At 59.8% G+C, this 23,392-nt stretch overlaps 2 protein-coding genes across 5 annotated transcripts; both read left to right on the top strand.

The window, feature by feature from the left end:
• Positions 1-434: 434 nt before the first annotated feature.
• CLCF1 (cardiotrophin like cytokine factor 1) lies at positions 435-9,958 on the top strand. Of its 4 annotated transcripts, none has more exons than XM_043581770.1 (3): positions 435-709; positions 6,543-6,709; positions 8,539-9,958. In XM_043581770.1, exons 1-3 carry the CDS (start codon positions 694-696, stop codon positions 9,031-9,033), a joined length of 678 nt encoding a protein of 225 aa, XP_043437705.1. In that variant the 5' UTR covers positions 435-693; the 3' UTR covers positions 9,034-9,958. The 4 variants fall into 4 exon arrangements, with proteins under 4 accessions (XP_043437705.1, XP_043437704.1, XP_043437706.1 ...); XM_043581769.1 differs by lacking the exon at positions 435-709 and adding an exon at positions 1,288-1,407; XM_043581771.1 differs by lacking the exon at positions 435-709 and adding an exon at positions 1,854-3,511.
• Positions 9,959-17,555: 7,597 nt separating this feature from the next.
• POLD4 (DNA polymerase delta 4, accessory subunit) lies at positions 17,556-19,370 on the top strand. The gene is made up of 4 exons (XM_043581772.1): positions 17,556-17,870; positions 18,122-18,211; positions 18,391-18,502; positions 18,870-19,370. The coding sequence occupies exons 1-4, from the start codon at positions 17,774-17,776 to the stop codon at positions 18,892-18,894; spliced, it is 324 nt and encodes a 107-aa protein (XP_043437707.1). The 5' UTR covers positions 17,556-17,773; the 3' UTR covers positions 18,895-19,370.
• Positions 19,371-23,392: the final 4,022 nt, after the last annotated feature.

The raw sequence follows: 23,392 nt of genomic DNA, 5'->3' as shown, positions 1-23,392 counted from the left end.
CCCCAACCCCAGCGCCTCACTCAGCCCCAGCTTTTGGAAATGGGACTGGCGGCGGGACAATAGGCCAGGGGGGCGGTCAGCCCAGACAAAGGGCAGCAGGAAAAACACCATCACTTGCTGCGAGGCCAGCTCGCTGGCATTTGGGAGAATGTGTCATTGCATTTACTCAGGGGGAGGGGGAGGAGAGGGAAGGTTAGAGATGAGGAGTCCGAGGTAGGGTGAGAGCAGGGACCCCGCACCCCGGGTCGACGCCGTCGGAGAAGAAAAGGAGAGGGCGGCCCGCTCCCCCCAGCTCGGGGAGTCTGCCGGCGGACTGATGCCCTCCCCGCCCCCTCCCCCAGGAGGCCCAGGGTGGTACCGCCGCAGCCTCGCCTCACCTCACCCCCCCTCGGTGTTGTGGGAGGGAGAGGAGCCCCAGAAGCCCTCCCTTCCCTCCTCCCCCCTCCTCCCCCCACCCCGGGGAGGGCCGCTACAATTTGTGGTTACAGCTTTACACGTCAGAAAAAAAAAAAAAAAAGTTTGCAGAATGTCCCACACCGAAAAAAAAAAAAAAATCCGAAACCGAGCGAAAAAAACCTGCGAGTGGGCCTGGCGGATGGGATTATTAAAGCTTCGCCGGAGCCGCGGCTCGCCCTCCCACTCCGCCAGCCTCCGGGAGAGGAGCCGCGCCCGGCCGGCCCGGCCCCCAGCCCCATGGACCTCCGAGCAGGTAGGAGCCTGGCGTCCGAGGCCCCGGCCCCCGCCCCCGCCCGGGAGCCGCGAGATCCGGTTCCCGTGCTTCCCCCCGGGAGCCCCGAGCCGGGGCCGGGCGGGGGAGCCGGCAGCTACCCCCGCCAGCAGGGCTCGGGCCGGGGGGTGGGGGGGGGGGTGGGGGGGGAGGCACGGCCGGGCGCCCTCGAGAGGGGCCGGGCGGGGACGCGGCATTCCTGAAGTCCGCTCGCCGGGGCCAGGAGGTGGCCGGGAGCGCGGCGGGAGCCCGCGCGACCCGCTGACCCCGGGAGCCGGCAACCTGGAGCCCCAGCGAGGCGCGGTGCCGGGAATCCCGGCGGAAAGAGCCCCGCGCGAAAGTCGGGGAGAGCGAGTCCCAGGCGGGGAGCGGGGCTGCGGGAGGGAGACGCGGCGCGCGGGGAGGAGGGGGCCGGGGAGGAAGAGCGGAGAAGGGCGGGGAGCCCGAGCCCGGGCCGGCGGGAGGCGAGGGGAGGCCGACACCTCGGGCCCGCCGCGCTCCCTCCCCGGCCCGCCGGGGAGGGGAGGGCGGGAAGGAGGGCGGGCGAGAGGAGAGAGGAGGGCGGAGGGCAGAGCCGAGCCTGGTTGGGCCGGGCCGGGCTGCGGGACTCGCGGCTTCCTCGCTGCGCGCTGCGCGGCCGGAGCCCACCATGCTGCCCGCGGCCGGGGAGCCGGCGGCAGGTAGGGCCCGGGCGGCGGGGCGGGCGGCGGCGGCGGCGGCAGCGAGCCCCCACCCCCACCCCCCACCCCGGCCCGGCCCGCCGTGGCCTGGGAGTGATTAGTGCGGGGGGACGGGCGCAGCCCGGCCGGACCGGGCAGGAGAAAGCCCGTCACCGGCCGGGGAGCGGCGGCGGCGGCCGCTCGGCCCCGGCGGCCCGCGGGAGGGCGGACGGGCAGGGCGGGGAGTTGACGCGCGGGAAAGGGCAGCGGCCCGGCCGAGCCCGGAGCCCGGCGCCCCGGACCCCGCCCCCGCCCCCGCCGCCGGGAAGGGAGCGACCGGGCGGGAGCGGGCCGGGGGCGGGGCCGGGGGCGCCGAGGCCACACAGGGGGAAGGCGCCGCCGCCGCCGCCGCCGCCGCCGCCGCGGGGAGGGGGCCGGGAGCGAGAGGTCACCGCCGAGGGGGAGGGCCAGCGAGCGGCCGCCGCCGCCGAGTTCTCGGGCCGAGCCCCTCGAGGGGAACCCCGGGTTCCCCCCGCCTCGCCAGAGCCCCATCTCTTTCCACCTTCCTTCCCAGTTACTCTACACTGCGCTCCAGAAGCCCTCCCCACAGACCCCCAGTCCCAGAGGACCCCGTCCCAGTTTCGTCCGGTGCCCGGCCCGGCCCTCCCCGCTGGGGTAGGAGGGAGCTGCCGGGACGGGAGGGGAAGCTGGAAGTCCCCAGCCTTGGAGAAAGGTTGTGGGTGAGGACGCCGGACCCCACACCTCTGTCAGGCACTCTCTGATCCTGACCTTGACCAGCTGACATCTCCCGGCTTTCACAACCCCCACAGACCCCCTTTCCGGCTTGGAGCACACACTGCCCTTCCCTGGGGACACAGGGATACATTCCTCTGACAGACCGGACACCCCCCCCACCCCCCACCCGGCAGTTTGGCTCTGGCACCCTCACTGCCCTGAGCCCCGCACTCAACCGGAGGAGGAAACATGCAGATGGCAGCAACTGTCACCTAGCAGCCCCCCCCAACCCCAGTCTCTCTCTCTTCCAGACTGGTCTAATGGCTCCCTCTCCCCTCCACGGAGCCCTGCACTCCTGCCCCGTTCACACTTGTGCACACCACCCAGCCACACCAGCTACTTTATTGGTGACACTTCACATTCCTCCCCACAATCCCACCTGCCTATTCACACCCTGGCTCCTGCCCGCTCCCTCCCAGCCCCTCCCACGCCTCTGAATAACAACACCCTTTCAACCTGCTCGCTGGCCGGGACTGTTTCCTTCACTGGGTCCCCCTGCCTGGCTCTCCGCCGGCTGCCTCGCCTAGCTCCCCTGGCTTCATCCTGCGCCCCTTGGGAACAACTGGGGTCCTCTTGGAGCCCAGTCCAGAACCCCCTCACTCGGCGACAGCCCAGCTCCTCTGTCGGTACTGACTTCACAAGGCAGGGCAGCCGGCCCACTGGCCTGCTTCTTTCCCTGGGCCTCAGTTTCTTCTTCTGTCATTTAGGCTGGAAGAGAAGGGCAGGGAGGGGCCTGCTGAAGATAACAGCAGAGGTGGAACCCCACGCGCTTGGGCTGAGAGGGACCTTAGCGGGCACAGCACAGCCCTCTCCGGCGAGCCCAGTCATGGGTTGTGGCAAAGCTAGGTCTCCGGACTTCTGGGCCTATGTGGACTCGCTCACTAAGCCACTTCTCAGTGGCCTGGGGCACAGGGAACCAAAGAGAGGACGAAGGGGAGAGAGGACGGAGGGAAGGGCAGCCAGCCAGAGGACAAGGAAAGATGGGCTATTTCCGTGGGCCTTTCCCTGAGGAGGCAGGTCAGGAGGAGCCCCTGAGGGTCATTGCCTACAGTCTCAGTGCCTGGATCTCACACTACTGCGGACACACCACCCCCTAAACCACTTCCTTCCCCCAATTCCCCTCAACACATCCCTCCAAGGTCGCCAGGAAGCTGGTCCTGGTCTGGCCTGAGGGCATCCCAGGTGCAGAGTCTCCTGGACAATTGTCTGACTCACCCTGGCCACCCTGCACGTGTGCCCTGCCGAGCCCCCGACCCTTGCCGGAGGAGTTCAGCCTGGAGGACACAGTCCAGGGATCGAGGGGCAGCTGGCTAAGGACACGTGGACCCTGGTATGCCTGCCCGTGCAGCCGTGTCAGGGTGGCCGTGCGCTTGCGTGGGCTGAGTGTGTGTGTGTGTGTGTGTGTGTGTGTGTTCATGAGGGGGGCCTAGGTTCCCAGGGCCCAGGGATCTGGATGGAATTAGGGGCCGCTGGGGCGGGGGGCCAAGATGGGGGGGCGGGGGGCTCCAGCAGGAAACGTGAGCTGTGAGCTGCACTCATTAGCTCCTCACGTGCTCAGCCGGATTTATAAACACAAGGGAAGCCGGGATGTAAACAACAGTGGGCAGCAGCCAGAGGCAGAGCTGGGGCGGGGGGCTGGGCTAGGGGCCAGGACTGGGGGAGGGGGCCCGGTCCACCTGCACACCAGGAGCCTGGAGAGAAGGATGGGAGAGGGCTCCACGATGCCCACCTAATGCTCCCTCCTCGGGACGCAGGTGAGCCCAAGCCTCACTGAGTTCCGGGGCTCACAACTAAGCCACAGGTGTTCTCTGCCCCAGATGGCCGTCAGTTTGCCGCCTGAGATATGGGGACATCTTGCCCAGAGTGGAAGCCAGAGCCTAGAGCCTAGAGCCCTGTCTCCTTTCTCCTTCCTAGCCTCTTCTCCCTCTAGATACCTGAGACCCCTTCCTTCTTACTGGTTCTCTCCATGGGCCGGTCAGTCCGATCTTTCTGCAACTTCCCCTGCCCCCCCCCCCTCCCCGCCTGCAGTGACACAGTTACCTCAGAACTGAAATATTCCTGGAAACACCGGCCTCGTCTGGTTAATTTCATGAGCCGTTTTTCTGCCCAGATGACTTAGTTCTTGTTTATCCAAAGGCTTCTCCCCCTGCTGTCCCTGTGTAGGGAGCCAGTTCTCCCCAGGGATGTGCCACAGGGCCCAGAAGAGGAGGGGAAAACAAGGCCCAGAGCTGGGTTCCTGACCTGGTGCCCCCCCGCCCCCCCTGCCCCCCCCCCCCCACCACCACAGCAGAGGCAAAACTCAGTCCCAGAACTATGGACTGAAAGGCTGACCAAAGCAAGGTCGGGGAAAGAGGTGAGCCCAGCTCCCAATGTGGGCTTCAGCTGGGACCCTCAGCATGCTGCTAACTGTGAGTGGGGCCAGACTCAGTCCCGAAGAAAGCTACCTCAAGCCTGGAAGGGCTGCCGCTCGCCTCGGCAGGTCTCCACCTCCAAAACACCCCATATTGTACCCTTAGGATCTTGGAGGTGACTCTGCCAGATATCCAGGCTGAGGGTAGCCCCAGGCTTCGTGCAGAGAAGGGCCTGGAGTTGTCTTGGCATATGAGGAAGAGTAAATAGAAAGGAACACAGAGTCAGCAGGAAAAGGCCGAACGAGGAAAGAAGCACCAGGAGGGAAGCCGCGGGCTGCAGATGCGGACAAGGACAGGGGAGCAGTCATGTGCCTGACAGCGCGCTCTGTCCTAACGCACGCACGCACCCATGCACTCAGACCAAGCCCCTCGTCCCTAAGAGCAGGGTCTCTGAGACTGGTGTTCCCCCCACCCGACCCACTCCCCTGCTCTATCAGTAAACTTGCCAGCCACCACGCATCTTAGTGAGTCTACACTGATGGCCTGGGCCGCTGCGCAAGTCCCCACCTGACCCCTACACTCTGTGAGAGGCATTCTGTACAGTTTGAGTCTTAAGCCCTCTCCAAAACCTTGACCCAGCATTATGACTAACTCCAAACTCCCCCTGACTCAGTACAGTCAAACTGTCAAACCCGTATCCAACTCATTTCTAACTATCACAGCAACATATGTCATGATAAAAATTTGAAAGTCGAAAATAGAAAGTCGAAGAAACGACTCGTGAGCTCAACACCTACCCAAGCTTAAAACCCAGACCAGCCCTACTCTTAGTGACATGCCGTGCATTACCCCATCTGACATCTAAATCAACACATTAATAAACCTTAGCCCCAGCCAACCCTGTGCCTGTCCAAACCTCACCACATCCCCCAGCTAGACTCAAACCTCAACCACACTCAGTCAGCCAAATCCCAATAAACTAACCTGAAACTTTAAAAGTAACCCAGTCCTTAAACCTAACCTAGCCCCATACCAGTTATAGCCTTGCCCTATCCTAACCCTAATTGCCTTTACCCAGTCCCGGTGCCCACTGACTCCTGGCCTAGTGCTCTTTACCTTGGCCCACACCTAAAGGCTGGGAAAATCATGTTTCCCAACTGCCTATGGGTATCTTCTTCACATTGTCAGCCCCTGGCCTCTGGTATCCCAGGATGTCCAAACTCTCCGGCACCATCAGCTGACAAGCCAAACCCATCAGATACATCATATTCCCCCTCTTTCTCTCTTTCACATCCCCCACCCCGACCCTCTTTACTGTAGGTTCATCAGAAGACCTCACTCAGGTCAAAGTTTTCCCCATCCAACCTCCTAGATAAGAATGGGGCAAACCTCCACCCCACAGCTCCACACCCAGGAATCCTGTTCAAGAATGTACCCACCACTGACTGCATGAGCCAGCCCCCTCTGTCCTTCAGCCTGACCCCCTTCAAGCCTACCCCTTGCCTCCTATGGCTCTCTGTGTGGACTCATCTCAGGGCGGCCTCTCTCATGCCCTTCCCGGGGCTGACTGCTGGCAGCTGGCAGAGAGACATGTGCTGTTTCCCACCCCTTGGCTCCCTAAACTGCAGAGGGTCTGGATTCAGAGTCCCTAGGCCTGGCCCCGTCCCTCCACGTACACACACATACGCATTGGCATACATATACTGGCTCTTTCTTAGCTGACACACAAATATGCTTTCCGATATATACTGGTAGATACACACACAGAGGCCAAGTTCTCGTCCTCAAACACATACATGCCTCCATACACACACACACACACACACACACACACACACCCAGGCCAGGAACGCTCCCCTCCTCCATCCCCCCTGCCTCCCATCTGGCGGCCCACCCTCACCAACCCTGCGCCCGGCCCAAGGTGGGGACAGACACCTGAGGGGCTGCCAGCTGGGCATCCTCCACTGGGCCTGGGCCCGCCCTCATGTTTCTCGCCCCTCCTGCCCGCAGGGGACTCGTGGGGGATGCTAGCTTGCCTGTGTGCTGTGCTCTGGCACCTCCCTGCAGTGCCAGCCCTCAACCGCACGGGGGACCCAGGGCCTGGCCCCTCCATCCAGAAAACCTACGACCTCACCCGCTACCTGGAACACCAACTCCGCAGCTTGGCTGGGACCTACGTGAGTATCCAGGGCAGCTGAAAGGTCTGGGAATTGGCAAAGAACGAGGAGAGAAGATGGTGGAAGAGAGACAGAATGGTGGAGGGGTCCCGGTGAGCAGTGGTCACCAGGGGGCCCTTTGGTTCCAAACGGTCCCCATGTCTGGCCTATCTCCTACCCTTCCCTCTGAGGTGCCCCCCCTCCTTCCCATCCCTGGCCCCAGGACTAGGCATGTGGGCAGGCCTCGCACCCGCCTTGGCCCACTGCCCCACTGGCTGCCGGCCCAGCCGCCCGCCTCCCCCTGGGGGCCGGGGAAGTCTCTTCTGTTTACACCGTGTTGTGGTGTCTCTTGCACGGGCGGGGCTGGGTGGGGATGGAGGGGCCCCACCTCCCATGCCTGTGTTCCAGCTCGCCTCTGCCCCAGACCTGGGGCCCTGCTGCTCTGGACCCATGGGCCTCCCTTCTGTCTGCCTCTCCCATCCTAGCTGGGCCTCCTAGGGGGGACTTGGGGGAAGGGGGCTGCGGGGAAGATAGGCCAGTAGTGGCAGGAGGTTCAGGGTGTGGATGGAAGTTGTGCCATGAGGATTTGGGGGCAGTCCAGAGGTGTTCAGAGAGCCCAGGAGAGAAGGAAAGAGGGTCAGAGTTGCCGAGGACCATGGGGAACCGGCCCCCTCTTCCCGTGTTCCTCTTCCACATCCCAGACCCTACTCTGGAGCCAGGGAAAGAAAGGGGAGGAGGGTGGCGGGGGAGCTGGCTCCAGCCCCAGGATACACCGAGGAAATTAGTTTGTCTCTGTGCTTGTCAGCGTGTGAACCTCCCCCTGGGCCCTTGCCTATCCCAGGCCTCGCCCCTCTCTTCTCCCTTTCTCTCCAGCTGAAACGTCCCCCTCAGCCCTTTCCCTGGGCCCCAGGCCTCTCCCTTGAGGGTTGGCAAAGCTCTGTCCTCTTCCCTAGACTGCCTCCTATACCCTTCCTCCTGCCCAGCTCTTGAGACTGCCTCAGTTTCTTCCTTCTGCAGCCCTGCTCCTAGGAGCTCTTCCTTGGGGGGACTTGCTGCTTAGTGAGTACCATCTGCCCCCTGGCCTTCTGCTGGTGGGACCAAGCGCGTTGGGAGGCACATGGAGCTCTGATTCCCACGGGCCCCTCTGCCTTCCCACCCACTTTTCCCTTCCCTGGCCAAAAACCTTTGCCTGACTCTGCTACCCCCTCTAGCTCCCGACCCTTTTTCTCTCCTGGCCTTCCCTGCCAAATTTCTCGAAGGAGTGGTCTACACCCTCTGCCTCCGCTTCCTCTCCACCCACTCACTCCTTAACCCCCTGCAATCTGGCCTCCAGGCCACTGAAACGGCTCTCTCCAAGGTCGGCAGGCACCTCCTTTTCGCCAAACCCAACAGAATTTTCTAAGGCCCATTCCCCTTGCTCTCTGTTTTGCAGCCACACTGTCGAGTACTCCTGCCTTCTCGAACTCCTCTTCTTGGCTCTGCACTCTTCTGGTCCACCTTCCACCTCTGCGGCCTGGCCACCTGGGTCCTTCCGGCTCCTCTTCCTCTCTGCTCTGCCCCGTGGTGGGCACGCTCCCAAGGCTTGCACACACGGCCAATCAGCACGTCCTCCCCGAGTAGCTCCTGTGTGTTTTTCTCTTCCTACACCTCTCATCAACCCCCACTGCCTCAACCGCCACCTCCATGCAGATGACATCCCTGGAGAAACTTAGGGGAGGCCCTCGCACAGAGAGGCCTAGCGAGGAGATGGGGCCGGTGTCAGGGGACCCAGGAAATAGGAGCTTTGGGAGCAGGTTATCTCCCGGTGGCCCTCCTCCTCCTCCTCCTCCATCGCCCTCTCCTTTTCACAGCTGAACTACCTGGGCCCCCCTTTCAACGAGCCTGACTTCAACCCACCTCGGCTGGGGGCAGAGACTCTGCCCAGGGCCACTGTCAACTTGGATGTGTGGCGGAGCCTCAACGACAAACTGCGGCTGACCCAGAACTATGAGGCCTATAGCCACCTCCTCTGCTACTTGCGTGGCCTCGACCGCCAGGCTGCCACGGCCGAGCTGCGCCGCAGCCTGGCCCACTTCTGCACCAGCCTTCAGGGCCTGCTGGGCAGCATCGCGGGCGTCATGGCAGCTCTGGGCTACCCGCTGCCCCAGCCTCTGCCCGGAACCGAGCCCACCCGGGCCCCCGGCCCTGCCCACAGCGACTTCCTCCAGAAGATGGACGACTTCTGGCTGCTGAAGGAGCTGCAGACCTGGCTGTGGCGCTCGGCCAAGGATTTCAACCGGCTCAAGAAGAAGACGCGGCCCCCGCCAGCGGCGGTCACCCTGCACCTGGAAGCCCATGGCTTCTGATCTCTGACCTTTACCGCCTCCTCTCTCCTCTCCTCCCTCAAATCCTGCTCCCACTCTGGGAGGGAGAAACCCGTATGCCAACGTCTGTTGAGCCAGGAGGCAGAAGCCATGGGCCTCTGGCCCTCTCCGGACTTGGAAGAGGGCATGGTCGACAGGGCCTGTCCCCTCCCCGCTTTCCAAACCCCTGCAGGTCTCTTCCACAGGGAGGAGCGCTCCTGGGGGCAGTGGTTCAAGTTGGTGCGAAGGCTCTCACAGCTTCCTGCTTCCTGCCCGGCACTTGCCGGCGCCCACACGGCCCCTCACGCGGCACTTCCAGGAAGCATGCCCGTAGGCAGGGAGGGGGGCCACCGCAGCATGTGCCTTTCTGGGGCGGGGGGGGGGGGGGAGCCCTTTGGCTGCCCCACTCTCCTTGGATGGGCGTTGTTCCCCTATCCCCAAATAGCTCAGTACAGCCAATTCAGGAAACACACACGGTGGCAAATCCAAACGGGATTTAAAAGCGGAAGAGGTGGGATCTGCATTGGAGGTCATACTAAAAGCATAGGGGCAGGGACAGAGCGGACCCACGGCTCACCAAGGCAGTCGGTGGCACAGGACGGCAGCCAAAAGGACCTTGCCTTGCATCTTCTTGCATCTTCTTGCATCATGGTGCCTCCTCTCCACCCCCTTTCCAGGGTATCTGTGGGTTGCCCAGGCTGGGGAGGGCAACCATAGCCACAGCCACAGGGTTTCCTGAAAGTTTACATTGCAGTAGCATTTCGGGGTGCGGGGGGCAGCTCCCCCAGGCCCTGCCCCCCAGCCTCACCCACTCATGACTCTAAGTTTGTTGTATTAATATTTATTTATTTGGAGATGTTATTTATTAGATGATATTTATTGCAGAATTTCTATTCTTGTATTAACAAATAAAATGCTTGCCCCAGGACTTCATCTCTTTGCTTGGCCTGGCGCTTCCCCTCCTGGGCCCCCGCGTGCCTGGTGGCTTGGAGCCTGGCAGTCCAGGGCAGAGCTCGGAGAGGCAAAGAGCTTGGGGAAGAGGCTCTGCCCTGTCCACGGAGCGCGGTGCCCACAGCACACTCTGTTCCTCCACCCACGGTGCGTCCCTTTAGTCCTTCCAACGTCCTCTTGTCTGGCCGCGTGTCTTCCCCCTCCCGGCCTTTGCTCGGCCTGCCTCCCCTCTCTGGATTACTTTAAAGGTCTCATAGGTCTCTCTTCCCTGTGAAGCTGTCCACCTGCGCCTCTGGTCAGCCACGCGCGGTCAGCCCTCAGCTTCACCGGGACCCCCACCTGTGGTGGCCCCCGGGGGCCCCCGGCAGTGACCCTTCCCTTCCCAATACCCTTCATCTCCTAGGGAGCGTGACTGTGGCCACGTCACAAGTCTCAGGCGTGACTCCACTCCCTTCTTGTAGACTCTTTTCAGTGTAAGGCAGCAGGTTGGGGGGGGGGGTGGGTAAGAGAAAAACTCATACGGGTCTGCAAAGCGAATGGGATAGATGTGACTCAGGGATGACCTCAGCTCCAAGCCCAGCCTCACGGCCTCCTAGCTGAGTGACCTTGGACAAATTACTTAAAGCTCTCTATTCTCCGATTTCCCCATCTGTGAAATGGGGATAATTAAATACCCTTCTAAGACTGTTTGAAGGATGAGAGAGACAATAAAGGGAAGGTGCCCGGCTGCAGCCGCAGCCGCAGCCGCAGCGAATAGTGATCTGATCTCCAGTTATTTGTGACAGACTGGCCTGCACTGACACTCTCGTGAAGAGCCACTGGGTCAGCTAGGGGGCTAACTGCTCCCAGGTAACAGAGGTATTTCACCAGGGCCTCCGCGAGACAGTGCCCTAAGCACAGGAAGTAACAAATGATGGTGACGTCAATCAGTTGACGAATCTTGCAAAGGTCTGCCCATCACCGCGCCGACTGGAGTAGGAAACCCAGCAGAAGTCTGAGACCTGACTTGGCTCCTGCCCTTATGGAGCCTGCGATCTCTCTGGGAAGAGAAGACCAGCTGACCTGAAACTACTGACAGGTGCGTGAGCGTAGGTGCATGAGCTATTGGACTTGCTTGTGGGCGAGCCAGGTCCTGCTGAATGTCCCGGAGTCACCTGGCCCAAGTTGGAGGGCACATGCCCCGCCAAGGGGTCCGGGCCCTTCAGGCGGACATATCTGCCCAGACCCTGTCTAGATATCTTGCGGGCCTGCTTTCTGCCTAACGAGAGGGAGGAGAGGGCATCCGGGCTGTCTCCACATGACAGCAAAACCTAGCAGCCTGTAATGTGCAAGGCAGCAAACAAGGGGGCTATGCAGAATACAGGGAGAAGGAAGGTATATCCCATACCACTGTACTGTGTGTTTCTTAGGGGCAGACTCTGAGTTTTCCCCACCTCTCTATCCCAGTTCAGGCTCAAGCCCACGGAAGGTGTTGTTAGCGTGTCGAACAAAACACTCGAGAGAAGGGACCGGGACTCCCCCCGCCCTCCCTTGCTCCAAATGCTAGAATCCAAGGCAGAATTGGATCAACTGTGGAAAGACACAGGCAAAATACTTGGAAGTCAGGGAAGGAGCGATCGTGTCCCTTCAGCGAGGGTGCTGGTCTGTAAGTCCTCTCAGGGAGGCAGCGGTGTCTGCAGCCACCACTGTCCTTCCAGTGCCCAACACACAGTAGGTGCTTCTGCACAGACTCTCAGGGTCGGGTATGGGCAAGGGCAGGGCAAGGGTCAGTTCAGTGTGTCTGCCTCCCTTGTAAGCAGATAGCATCTTGAGGGCACGTTCCACAACTTATTCATCTTTGCATCCCTCTAGCATTTTAGCACAATGCCCTGCACCAAACTAAAGTACTTGATAATTTAATATAAGCCGATTTAAAGAGTGTCAAGACAATAGTGTATGAGAAGCCAAGAGAAGAGAGTTTTAGGGAGGCAGCTGATCAAGAGTGTCAGATGCCCCAGAAGCGCTAAGAGAATTTGGGGGAAACCCACTGGGAAATTGGGAGGTCACAGGTGACCTTTGCAGGAGCATTTGGGAGGTAGACTCCAACTGTGAGATTAAAGGAGGAGGTGAGAAAGAAGGAAAAGGGGTGAATGTATTCTCTCAGGCATTTGGTGGCAGGAGCAAGGAAGGTTTTTTGTGTGGTTGGTTGGTCTGCTGTTGGTTTTTTATTTTATTTTATTTTTTTAATTTTTTTTCAACGTTTATTTATTTTTGGGACAGAGAGAGAGAGAGAGCATGAACGGGGGAGGGGCAGAGAGAGAGGGAGACACAGCATCGGAAACAGGCTCCAGGCTCCGAGCCATCAGCCCAGAGCCTGACGCGGGGCTCGAACTCACAGACCGCGAGAACCGCGAGATCGTGACCTGGTTGAAGTCGGACGCTTAACCGACTGCGCCACCCAGGCGCCCCTGGTCTGCTGTTGTTTTTAAACAGAAGAGATGTAAACGCGAAATGGCTGCGGGAGGGGTGGGAGCTGGAGAAGAATGGAGAGGGACAAGCAGAGGAAGGGAATCAAAAGGGCGGCTGGCCAGCCACATGGAGCCAGGTGACACCAGCACGCACATCTCTGTCGTGGATTGTGACACCCCCTAGCAAGCCAGGGATGGCAGGGGGAGAGGACAGGGTGAAAAGAGGGCACTTCCCAAGGCCGAGGACTGACAGGGCAGGAATGGCAGAGACTCGAGTGTCGAGAGACTCCAGAGAGCTCGAAACGGTGCTTCTGAGTGGCCGGGAGCTGCAGCGCATGCGGGGTCTCAGAGCCGGACCTGCAGCAGATGGAAACGGAGGAGGAGAGCAACCGGGGAAGGGCGGGCAAGCACACAAGTCGGCCCGGCTGAGGACACAGACGGGGCGTCATAAAGAGTAAGGTGGGGGAGGCGGACACAGGGGACAGCTGAGCCGGAAAGGGCATCTCAGAGTCTGAATTCTTGAACTCTCCCCCAGATAGCCCCCTACTGATGGTGACTGATGGTGTCGGGGTAGGAGCCCGTCCTTTGGGTTTTGGAGCTTCGGACCGTGAGCAGGTGGCCCTGGGTAAATGACAAGTCATCAGGCTCTTCTATGAGTCCGTTGTTGGTTCTCCACCCACCACTGCTCCGGGACCGGTGGTGAGTCTGTGTCGGTTACTCAGGTTCCGCCTTCTTAAGTGTGGCCTTAGCGTCAGGGGCCCAGGTACGCAGAGGTCAGCTTAAAAACCTGGACTGCCTGGGGCCTGCGGTGCCATGGGAAGGAGGACATTATCTCTGGAAGTCCTTCTGTCCCAGGAAGGCTAGGGAGAGTAGGAGGGAAGGAGAGAAGCTCTCCTCCCCATCCTCTCCATCCAGACAGCACAGAGCGGATCAGGAAGCTCGGCATCCTCTTGGGTATCTGGAAACGCACCCGTGTGTGCGAGGATGGGCACGAGTTGGCGAACGGTCCCTCGGGAGAGGCCACTTCGGGGGCAGGGGTGGGAGTGGGTGTGGAGGAGGTGGAGGGTGGCCAAAGGCCGGTGACGCCTTGCCAGCTTCCTGCCTTTGCAAAGACTGACCCAACATCCAGGACTCAGGGCCCTCGCAGTATGTGAAGAGACTCATTCAAGTGCTCGTCTTACAGACGCGCGCACACATTCGCCCACTCGCCACAGCCACCCCGAATGGGGAAGGGCCAAGGGAGGCCCTTGTTCCCCTTAACCTAGAGGGTAAGGGCCAGTGATCCGGGCCCCTGACTGAGTGCTCTGATGGGTGGTTCCCTCTCAGCTCCCCCGTCTTCTCTGGAGCCACAACTGTCCCTGCCTTTGTCCCTTCAGTTCTTGAGCTCCCTGACTCAGCCTGGTCCCCCAGTTCCCAGCAGTAGACAAAGCCCTTGTCAGTGGGGTGGGGGTGGGGACAATGAGGAAGTAGCTGTGAGCTTTAGAACCAGAGTTCCAGCCCTTCCTCTCAACCTTCAGGGTCTTCCAGCCTCCCTAGTGCAGAGGTCACCTCTAGGCCCCTCCCCAACTTGCCCTGACCTCTAAGGCCTGGCCAACTGGGTGGAAACGGACTAGGACCTTCCTCCCAGCTAGACAAAGTCTGACACCTGGTGGCCAAGGTGAGAAATGGCCAGAAGGATCCCTTTTCAACTGTTCCCAGAATTTCTCCAGGGCCAGCTGGCCAAGGTGACAGGGGCAGTAATGGGAGAAGGCTCCGAGGGGATGGTTGGGACATGGCAGAAAAGCCAGCCAGTGGCAGAAAAACCCAGATGGAGGGGGACCTTTGCCTTCCACCAGGCTCCTGCCCCCCAAAGCCCACAAGGCCAGAGAACCTGGAGCTGGGAGAGGTGGGGTGTCTGGGATGGACTAGGAGGAGTTGCCTGAAAGAATTCTGGTCCACAGGGTGGGGAATGGAGCCCATGGTGTGTGGGCATGTGGGTGGGGGGGGCAGGGATACGAGTCTGGCTGCCCAGAATCTCTAGCTCCCGGTGGGTGGCAGGGCCTGAGGGCCTGAGGAAGGGGATGCTGGGGAGAGGGAAGGAGAGCAGGCTACACCCACAGTCTGCTGGGCCCCAGGCAGCTGCTTCTCTATACCTGCCCCAACCTTCCTGGCTCTAGCTGACTCTCTCCACGACGAGCCCCACTGTGAGCTAGGGGAGGGAGAAGGGGCTCCTAGGGCACCTGTGCAGTGCTGAGGCCCCCCCCACCCTGCCACATTGTCTGAGCTAAGCCAGGCCTAGTCCCCTTCCCCTCGGAGCAGTAGGCAGTGGGCCTCAGCCTTCAGGAAGGTGCTGGGCTCCTGTTCCGGTCTTCGCTCTCCTTTTCCCTTGGGTTCCCCCAAGACTTTGGTCTTGGCCTCAAGCAAGGCCCTTGAGTGTTCCCAGGCTGAGATGCATCGGCCACTCCTGCCAGTCCCATAACCATCCTCTGGGGGTCAGAGCTGACCCGGAAACAGGCTCCTGGGTCTCAGGAAAGTCCCTGAAGGAGGGAGAACTCAGCTCCTAACTCAGACCTCTGGCCTGGCCCTCTAGCCTGAAGCCCAAATTGTGATAGGCCCCACGACAGCAGTTTGGGGGATAGGCTGGGAGGCTGCTTGAGTAGGGACAGGGGTTCCAGGAAGAAAGGAGATGGGGGCAGACAGGAAGGGAAGGAAGAAGGACAAGACCTGTTGGGTGGGTAGGCCGAGTTACAGAAGGATGCCAGTTGGACAGGGATGGCTCCAAAGCTCCTGGGTGGCAGCTCCTTTGAGCCTTGGAGCTCGGTCCCACTACTGCATGACTAGGACAGGAGGGCGATGCCGCCTGCGGAGAGTTCCCTTGACTCCAGGCCAGAGAAACAGTCCTGGGGTGCCTGCACTTGAGCCGATTGCCTTGATGGGGGAAAGCTACAGGCCGGGCTGGGTGAGAGAGGCTAGCAGGGCCCGGGCCAGGCAGAGGCGGGGGTGGCTGGCGGGGACGGCCCAGACAGTGCCCTCAGAGCAGGCCAGGGTGCCAGAGGAGAGGGGGAAATGGGCTCGGGCGGCAGTAGGAGCCACTGTGGCCTCCCAGCGGCACACCTCATTTTACGCTCCCTGGGCGGTGGCAGGGCCCCACGGCTATCAGCTTTCAGGGGTGGGAAGGACTAGGAATGGGGAGGGGTCTGCCCCGCCCATGGCTTCCTACTCCCTCGGGGCTCTGTGGACTCAGGAGTGAGGTGCCGCACACCTCTGGGACGCCCCCTGGGGAGAGAGTGGTCAGTCCCACCGAGCCTGGGCACGATCCCTCCGTGGCGTGCTCAGTGCCTGACTGGACTCCGCACCTCAGCCCTTCCCGGGCCTGGTGGAGAGGGCCTCCCTGCTCCCCTCCCCAGTGCAGCAGGGCCCCTGTCTCCCTCAGTGTGGGCCCCACTTAGTCCACGAGGCAGATGGGGGATTAGGCCAGGCCCAGCCCAGAAAATAAAGCAGGGAAGGGCCCTCCAGCTCCGTGCAGTGCATTCGCGAGCTCTGACTCCCACTCGGCCCTCCTCAAGGAAGTGGATGGGGAGAGCCAGGCAGGAGGAGGCCCCTGAAGACATGTCCTGTCCCTGCTCCTCCCCTTTGGCGGTCCACTCTGCAGACCATTTTCCTCTCTTGTGCCCACCTCACTCCTAACGCAGCGCACCCGCACCCCAGAGCAGTGGAAGAGGGGGCAGGCAGAAGCCTCTGAGCAGGCCCGGCTCTCCTGGAAGGAGGAACTAGATGGATCTCTAGAGGGCAGTTAGAGCTGGGCTGGTCCCTGTGCCGATTCCCAGACTCCCGCTGACCAGCGCCGTTGCCTGCTGCCAGGAAGTTGGTGAGGGGGAGGAGGGTGTAGGGGTGACTCAGCGATGACAGGAGCCCAAGGGACAAAGGTCATGGGCGGAGAATTGAGAGACACTGTTTACAGCAGCCTGCCTCCTCCAGGAGGTCTTCCAGTGCTAAGGCAGCCCTGTGGTCCAACTCATCTCTGACCCACCCTCTCCCCTATCCTTGTTAGGAACTTTATCCCCGCACTGACAACTTGTGCGTCCTGTTTGCCTCCGCTATTAGCCTCTGAGCTCCTGGGAGGGGAGGGGTGGGGAGGGCACGGCCTGTGGTTTAACTGGGGCCCCACAATGCTGTGACTATCAGCACTTCCTACTTTCAAGAACCATTTTATGGGGCGCCTGGCTGGCTCAGTCAGTGGGGCATGTGACTCTTGATCTCAGAGTCATGAGTTCAAGCCCCATGCTGGGGGTAGATATTACTTAAAAAAATAAAATCTTAAAAAAAAAAAAGAATCATTTTACATCTATTTTAGTTGAGCGAATATGTGGGGAAATGCTGAGAACAGTACTTGGCATACTGTAAGCGCCATATAAGTGTTTGGTTTAGTGTGGGTATTTTCTGCTCATACTGTCATATTAGTGAGATGGCAGGTTTTACTGATGAAAAACTAGGGATACCAATACACTCTGGCCTCCTGCTCAGTGTGGAATCTTCCTGACTGGTAGGGTGGGCATGGGGCAGGCTGCAGGACTCCGGGAGAGTTGACAAGGCCAACGCTTGCCTGGACTAAGAGTGGGCAGGGTCTTTGGGCACAGACTGTGAGAAAGGAGCTTTGGAACCCATGGGCTTTTCCAGCCAGGTCTCCTGGGGCCAGTGGGGGTGGGATGGGAGCAGGGAGGGGGCTGGATTAGCCCAAACTCTCATCGGACCTCCAGACCTGCCCCCACTGAGCTCTGCCGGACAAGGGGTGGGAGCGGAGGCTCCAGCTGGACTCTGGGGAGTTACCAACCGGCCACGGGGATTAGTGAGGCTGAAAAGAACATTTGCCTAGGAAGGGCAAACGGGAAGTGAGAGGCTAAGGATAACGCTCTATTAAGTCCCCCGAGACCCACTGCAGACCAATGGGGCGGAGGGGGGGCAGGAGGAGGTGGTGCCGTCTGGGGCATCTTGACAGGTCTCCCACCCCAGCCTCGCCCCTTCTCCCCCAGAACACAGCTGCAGCAGCTGCCCCGCCCCCTCTGCCTGCGCCGCCTGCCATTGGCTGAAGCCGGGCCCCGCCCCGCAGCGGTGGCCAGCCATTGGCTTAGGTCTTTAATGTTTGCGTGCTTGTGGGGGTGGGGGACAGGCGTCATTCCCTGGAACCAGCGGACTTCCTCTCGGCTAGTCTGGGTCACCGTGTCTGCCTGTCGCTGGCCCCAGGCTCGCTCTCTGGCCTCAGCCCTCTCTCACTCTCTCTCTCTCTCTCAGCAGCTGTCTCTCTCGTGCCCGCTGGCCTGTCTCCTTCCTCGCAGTCGCCTCCTTCTTTGCCTGCCTGGGTGGCCGCCATGGGCCGGAAGCGGCTCATCACTGACTCCTACCCTGTAGTGAAGAGGAGGGAGGGCCCCGCTGGGCACAGCAAGGGGGAGCTGGCGCCAGAGCTAGGTCTCTAAAGATTGGGGGACGGGAGCAGTGGACACCACCGAGGGGCATGAGAGGACGTGGGTGGACGCGGGCAATGGCAGGGGAAGTGAAGTATGTCCTCTACTTCCTAGTCCAGGCCTGGCAACGGCCGGCGGAGGCCAAGGGGTGGCGAGGGCCGGGGAGCAGTGGGACAGCTGTGAAGCGAGCAGCAGGGGGCTGGCCTTGCAGGGCATAGGCCCCGGGCAGGCCTGAGAAGCAGCATGTCATTGCAGGGGAAGAGCCCCAGCCTCTGAGCGTGGATGAAGCAGAGCTGGAGCTGCTGAGGCAGTTTGATCTGGCCTGGCAATATGGGCCCTGCACAGGTGAGAACCCCCTCAGGCCCCAGGAGCACATCCTGGAGACAGTCCTGTCATCCACACGTCCCTGAAGCAAGCCAAGCCCCTGCCTGGGTCTGCTGAGACTGGGGGGTGTGGAGGTCCCAACACACCCCTCCACACACATTCTCTAGCCTGGACTCAGTGTCTTCTTCCCACCCTGGCAGGGATCACGCGGCTGCAGCGCTGGCATCGGGCCGAGCAGATGGGCTTGGAGCCCCCCGCCGAAGTGCGCCAGGTGCTGCAGACCCACCCTGGAGATCCCCGCTTCCAGTACAGGTCAGAGACAGGCCAGGGAGGGCTTTCAGGGGGGCCAGGGTTTTCGTCAGGCACCAGCAGCCTGCTGGCCCCAGGTGGGGGCTGCCCTGACCTGAGGAAGAAATGGGTGAAGGCTCTTGGGCTTTGCTGAACGGGCGAGAAGGCTCTACAGGGTGCCTGGCTCAGGAAGGCAGAAGATGGCTTTAATACTTCTTAGCTCTGAGCTAATGGTGGGGGAAGAGTGCACCCAGGGCCCAAGGGACTCTCTATTTAGTACAGAGGGGTTGGCCAAGGACTATAGGCCATGGCCAAGAATTGGGGCTGGTGAAATCAGATCAAGGACTTAACTGACTCGCTCTGATTTTTCCCTCCCCCTCCCCTTGCACAGCCTCTGGCATGTCTATCCCCTTTGAGGCACCGCCCAAGGCCTCCTGCCTGCGATCCCAGGACCTCAGGACACAAGCGGGAGCCAGTTTGCTGCCCCCTTGGCTCAGTTCTGCCATGAGAGTGTTTGGCTGTGAAGAGTGTGAAGAGGAAAGAGGCTGAATCTGGAGGTCTCTGAGGCTCAGCCTTCCATCTAACCAGCAGGCTCCTGGAGCCCCCTCTGGGAGCCAGCACAGCTGAAGTTTGCACTTCCTACATGGAGCGTGGTCTCTGAGGACCAGGACCTGACCATGACCCTTCAGATGCCTGCTACACACCTCCCTGACCTAAATGCTGTGGTCTGGGGAAGAGCGTGGCTGAGGGGCACAGCCTTGGACAAAGGCAGACTCAGGCAGGTGTCTAAGAGGCAAAGACACACTCCCCACTTCAGGCTGGGAATCTGAGGGCAGAACTGGCAGGGGGTTCATTAATGCTTATCAATAAAGAACAGAGTCTGGAAGCTTGACCTCCAGTGCCTCAATGTGGCCCTGTTTGGGCTGGCAGCAATCAGCAAGTTGATAGGTGGGAAAGGGCCGGCACCGTGCTTTCTCTCTGTTGTCCCATCCTAGATCTGAGATGGAAGAAAGACGCCTTAATAGATGGTGGGACAAGTCCTCATTAGAGCTGAGCAACCTCTGGCGCCCCCTGGTGGTGTACAGGGAAACTACTCCTTGGTCACCTTCAAAGAGCCGCCAGAGAAGACCTACCTGACCTGCCATCCGGCCCGTCCAGTGTAGCCCACCTCACAAAAATGGGTCCTTTGTCAGAGGGGACTCCATAGGCCCACGCATCATAAAGCCCAGACCTACGCATTCTTAGCAAGCACCTCTGCTTCCCCACACTGGGGCCGCCTGGATCCAAAGTATACTTGGGGAAGTCCAGCCTGCAGGTCCTGCTTGGAGATGGGCATCATCTGATGGGCTTTGATGGGGAACTGAGTGGAGCAGAAACAACGCTTAGGGGACCCTGGGATGGCATGGAGTCAGTACTCCTCATACTGTGTTTACCTTCACTCCATCCTGAGCGGACAGAGACCGCACGACTATAACTCCTTGGGGACAGGCCTACAGAGCAGCCAAGTGGCCCCCTCAGCCCCCACTGTACTGGGCGCTGCCCACGCCTCAAGCTCTTTAAATGAACAATCTCTAAAGTTCCTAAAGGGCCATCAGGGTACGTTTTGCGGAGAAGGAGCCCGAAGCCCAGAAGGGCTCTGCGGAGTTGCTCAGCAGTGCCAGCAGGTCCGTGGTGGCACAGAGATGAGAGGCCACGTGCATCGGGCTCTTCCCATCCATACCCATCCATACCCGTGCCCCTGCCCATTTGCTGAGCATCCTCCGTACGCCGGGCTCTAGAGGTCCTCTTGGGTGTTGTCGGTGGTGAGAGATGAAGGAAGGCCCACAGGCAAATATTATGCCACGTGGCGGTCGGTGGCAGGCCACATCAGGGTTAGAGGTCAAAGAATGCCAGGGGTGCTTGGAGAGGTTGATCAGGGAAGTTCGCTGACAGGGCGGCATTTGAGCAGACCTGAGCGAAGTACAGGAAAGAGCCTTGCACCTCTGTGGTACTTGGGACCGGAGGAGCAGCAAGCACAGTCCCCAAGGCAGGAGAGTTCGCAGCCTGGTCCTGGAGCAGCACGGAGGCCGGCGCAGCCAGGGCAGAGGGAGCGAGGGCAGTGCCAGGGGAGTTGGAGGGGAAATGAGGCCAGAGAGGTGGCAGGCCGGTCCCGCAGGGCCTCTCAGGCCTAGACAAGGAATCTGGATTTTATTCTGAGTGAGATAGGAAGACAGTGGTGGGTTTTGAGCCAATAAATGACACGATCAAGCTTATGTGTTGAAAACATTACTCTGGCGGTTGGTGGAGAACAGATTGTGGGGTTGGGGGAAAAAGAGGCAGCAAACCTGCTCAGGCTTTTGGGGTCGGCCTCGAGAGAGGTGACGGCGATTTGGACCAGGGTGGGGAGATCAGTCGGTTGTGGGCTTGAGAGAGAGAGGAGCGAAGAACTCCAAAGGCCTCGGCCTGAGCGTCTGGAAGGCCAGAGTTCCCATGACTGAGATGGGGAAGGCTGTGTGAGGGGTGGGGGTGGGGGGTGCTGGGGAACCAAGAGTCCGCGCCTGAAGTGGGTGACACCCCAGCGGAGCGGGGGAGTAGGCGGTGGATACGCCAGCCTGGAATTCCGGGGAGCTCTGGATGGGAGATGTAAATGAGGACGTTTCTTAGGTGGCATTTAAAGCCCCGAGCGTGGATAAAGTTACCTCGGTGACTGAAGACAGAGACAAGAAGTGGTCCAAGGACAGGCCTGGGACTTCTATGCTTAGAGGCGAGGAAGGAGACTGTGGGCGGCAGGGCCGGAGGAAAATCAGGAGTTGCAGGCCCGGGGGGCCTGGACAGAAGGCATTTCAGGGTCTCAGGTGCTTTGGAGAGGCTGGTACAATGAAGCCTGAGGGCCGAACGCTGGACTTGGCCATGCAGAGGTCACCAGAGACAAGAAGTTTCCGTGACTGCCAGGTAAGAGTGTGCTGCAGGGGGCTCAGAGCGAGTGGCCGAAGTGGAAAGGGGAGCGTGCCAACTCTTTCAGGGAGTTTTGCTGGAAAGGGAGCAGAGGAATACAGCGGTGACCAGAGGGACGTGGGATCAAAGGAGGGGTTTTGATGTGTCGTTTTGTCTTTTGCTTTAGAGAGAGTGACACCACAGCATGATCGCCCAGGGAAGACAGTGAGCAAACAGGGAGGGTACTGATGCCGCAGGAGACAGAGACAGCAGTCATATGAGGCCTTTGTGAAAGTGACAAGGGCCAGGACTAGTACCCAGGGAGAGGCTGGCCTCAGGTAGGAGCATCCAGCGTGACAGGAAGGGAGGCCAAGGATGTGGGTGTAGATGCAGGTGGGAAGGTATAGTTATCAGTGGGAACATTCGAGAATCCAATGTTTGCTGAGAGCCTCACGTAGCTCGGAGGGGTCTGATGTTTACTAAGTGCCCTGCGTGCCATCTGCTGAGCTGAAAGCTGCACATTCCTTATCTAGTTGACTGGAGTGACTCAAAACACTCTCATTAGGTAAGTATTAGCCACAGTTGACAGATAAGGAGGCTGGAAAGAAAAGCAACTTTCTCCATCAGTAAACCCCGGGGCAGGACTCACACCTGGGGCTGCCTTCCGCAGTGCGTTACCCAACACCTGCACCCGGCTGGGCCTGCGCCCTGGGTGCTGAGGGCGCTGTTGGAGAGATGAGATCTACCCATGTGGAAAGTTAAGAAAACAATATACAGGCTACTTTGGGGCAATTGGGAGTGGTATAGATACTGAGTCTTCAGGAAGGAGAGAGCCCTGCACTTAAAAGGACCCTCATTGTGGGGACCCTGAGCACAGAGACAGCCACCTCCCGCTACGTTGGCTATCCCTGCCTTACTTTAGCACCTCACCCCTTCCGCTGCGGAATGAATGAAGACCCCCTACCGCAGCTGGGGGTGGCCTGAGACACCTCCACTCTGAATATTCTTTTTAAAAAATGTTTGTTTGTTTGTTTATTTTATTTAAAAAAAATTTTTTTTAACGTTTATTTATTTTTGAAACAGAGAGACACAGAGCGTGAATGGGGGAGGGGCAGAGAGAGAGGAAGACACAGAATCTGAAACAGGCTCCAGGCTCCGAGCGGTCAGCCCAGAGCCCGACGCGGGGCTCGAACTCACGGACCGTGAGATCATGACCTGAGCCGAAGTCGGACGCTTAACTGACTGAGTCACCCAGGCGCCCCTGAACATCCTTACTAGTTGCATCTTTTTTCTTCAAAATCTTCTGCCAGTCTTGCATTCTACTCCATGATATTACTGAGGTAGCTGCTGCAGCATTAAAAATGGGTGAACTCACTTGTCAAGTAAAACGACCCCTCCAGGAAGATGTGCCGAGAGTGGCCTGCGGCTGGCTCGACACGCCCAGCACCACCCAACCAGGCGGAGCAGCCCTGCAGGAAGTGGCAAAGAAACGTTTATCGGAAGCAGAATGGGAGGTCAGGGGCCCATGAAGGGTGAGTAAGAGGAGATGGGCAGAGAAGAGCATTCTAGATTGAGGGACTGGGCTGAGAGCAAAGGTAACGAGGAGAGGCGGACGTGCGCGCCCAGGGGAGGGCGTGCAGATCGCAGCACTAGCTTAATGAGAATCGGTGCACTAAACAGCTAGCATTTCAGTGCCTACTCCATATCCAGACTGTTCTAAGTGCTGTTTATCCTCTCAGATGCTAAAATCTTTATAAAGAGACTTTGAGGAAGAGATTCAGGCACAGTGAGGTTAAGTACTTGCCCAAGGGTCACACAGCACCTAAGTGTCGGGAACGGAATCTGATGCCTGCACTCACGTCATGTGGGATAAAGCCAGCAAGGAGGGCTGGGGCCAAACATGGGGCCTGGAGCCTGAGGTGAAGGAATCTGCACTTATCCACAGTGAAGACAGCGCCTGAAGGTTGTTGAGCAAGAGAGACATAGGATAAAAATAATCAT

This window comes from Prionailurus bengalensis, chromosome D1 (assembly GCF_016509475.1).
Source record: "Prionailurus bengalensis isolate Pbe53 chromosome D1, Fcat_Pben_1.1_paternal_pri, whole genome shotgun sequence".
NCBI lineage: Eukaryota > Metazoa > Chordata > Mammalia > Carnivora > Felidae > Prionailurus > Prionailurus bengalensis.
This window is presented reverse-complemented; position numbering and strand designations above follow the sequence as displayed.

Coding starts and splice junctions, on each gene's coding strand:
- POLD4 (XM_043581772.1), top strand. CDS start 17,774: ATGGGCCGGAAGCGGCTCATCACTGACTCCTACCCTGTAGTGAAGAGG. Junction 17,871..18,121: donor GGAGCTGGCGCCAGAGCTAG/GTCTCTAAAGAT, acceptor ATGTCATTGCAG/GGGAAGAGCCCCAGCCTCTG. Junction 18,212..18,390: donor GCAATATGGGCCCTGCACAG/GTGAGAACCCCC, acceptor CCACCCTGGCAG/GGATCACGCGGCTGCAGCGC.
- CLCF1 (XM_043581768.1), top strand. CDS start 6,329: ATGCCTCCATACACACACACACACACACACACACACACACACCCAGGC. Junction 6,710..8,538: donor GCAGCTTGGCTGGGACCTAC/GTGAGTATCCAG, acceptor TCCTTTTCACAG/CTGAACTACCTGGGCCCCCC.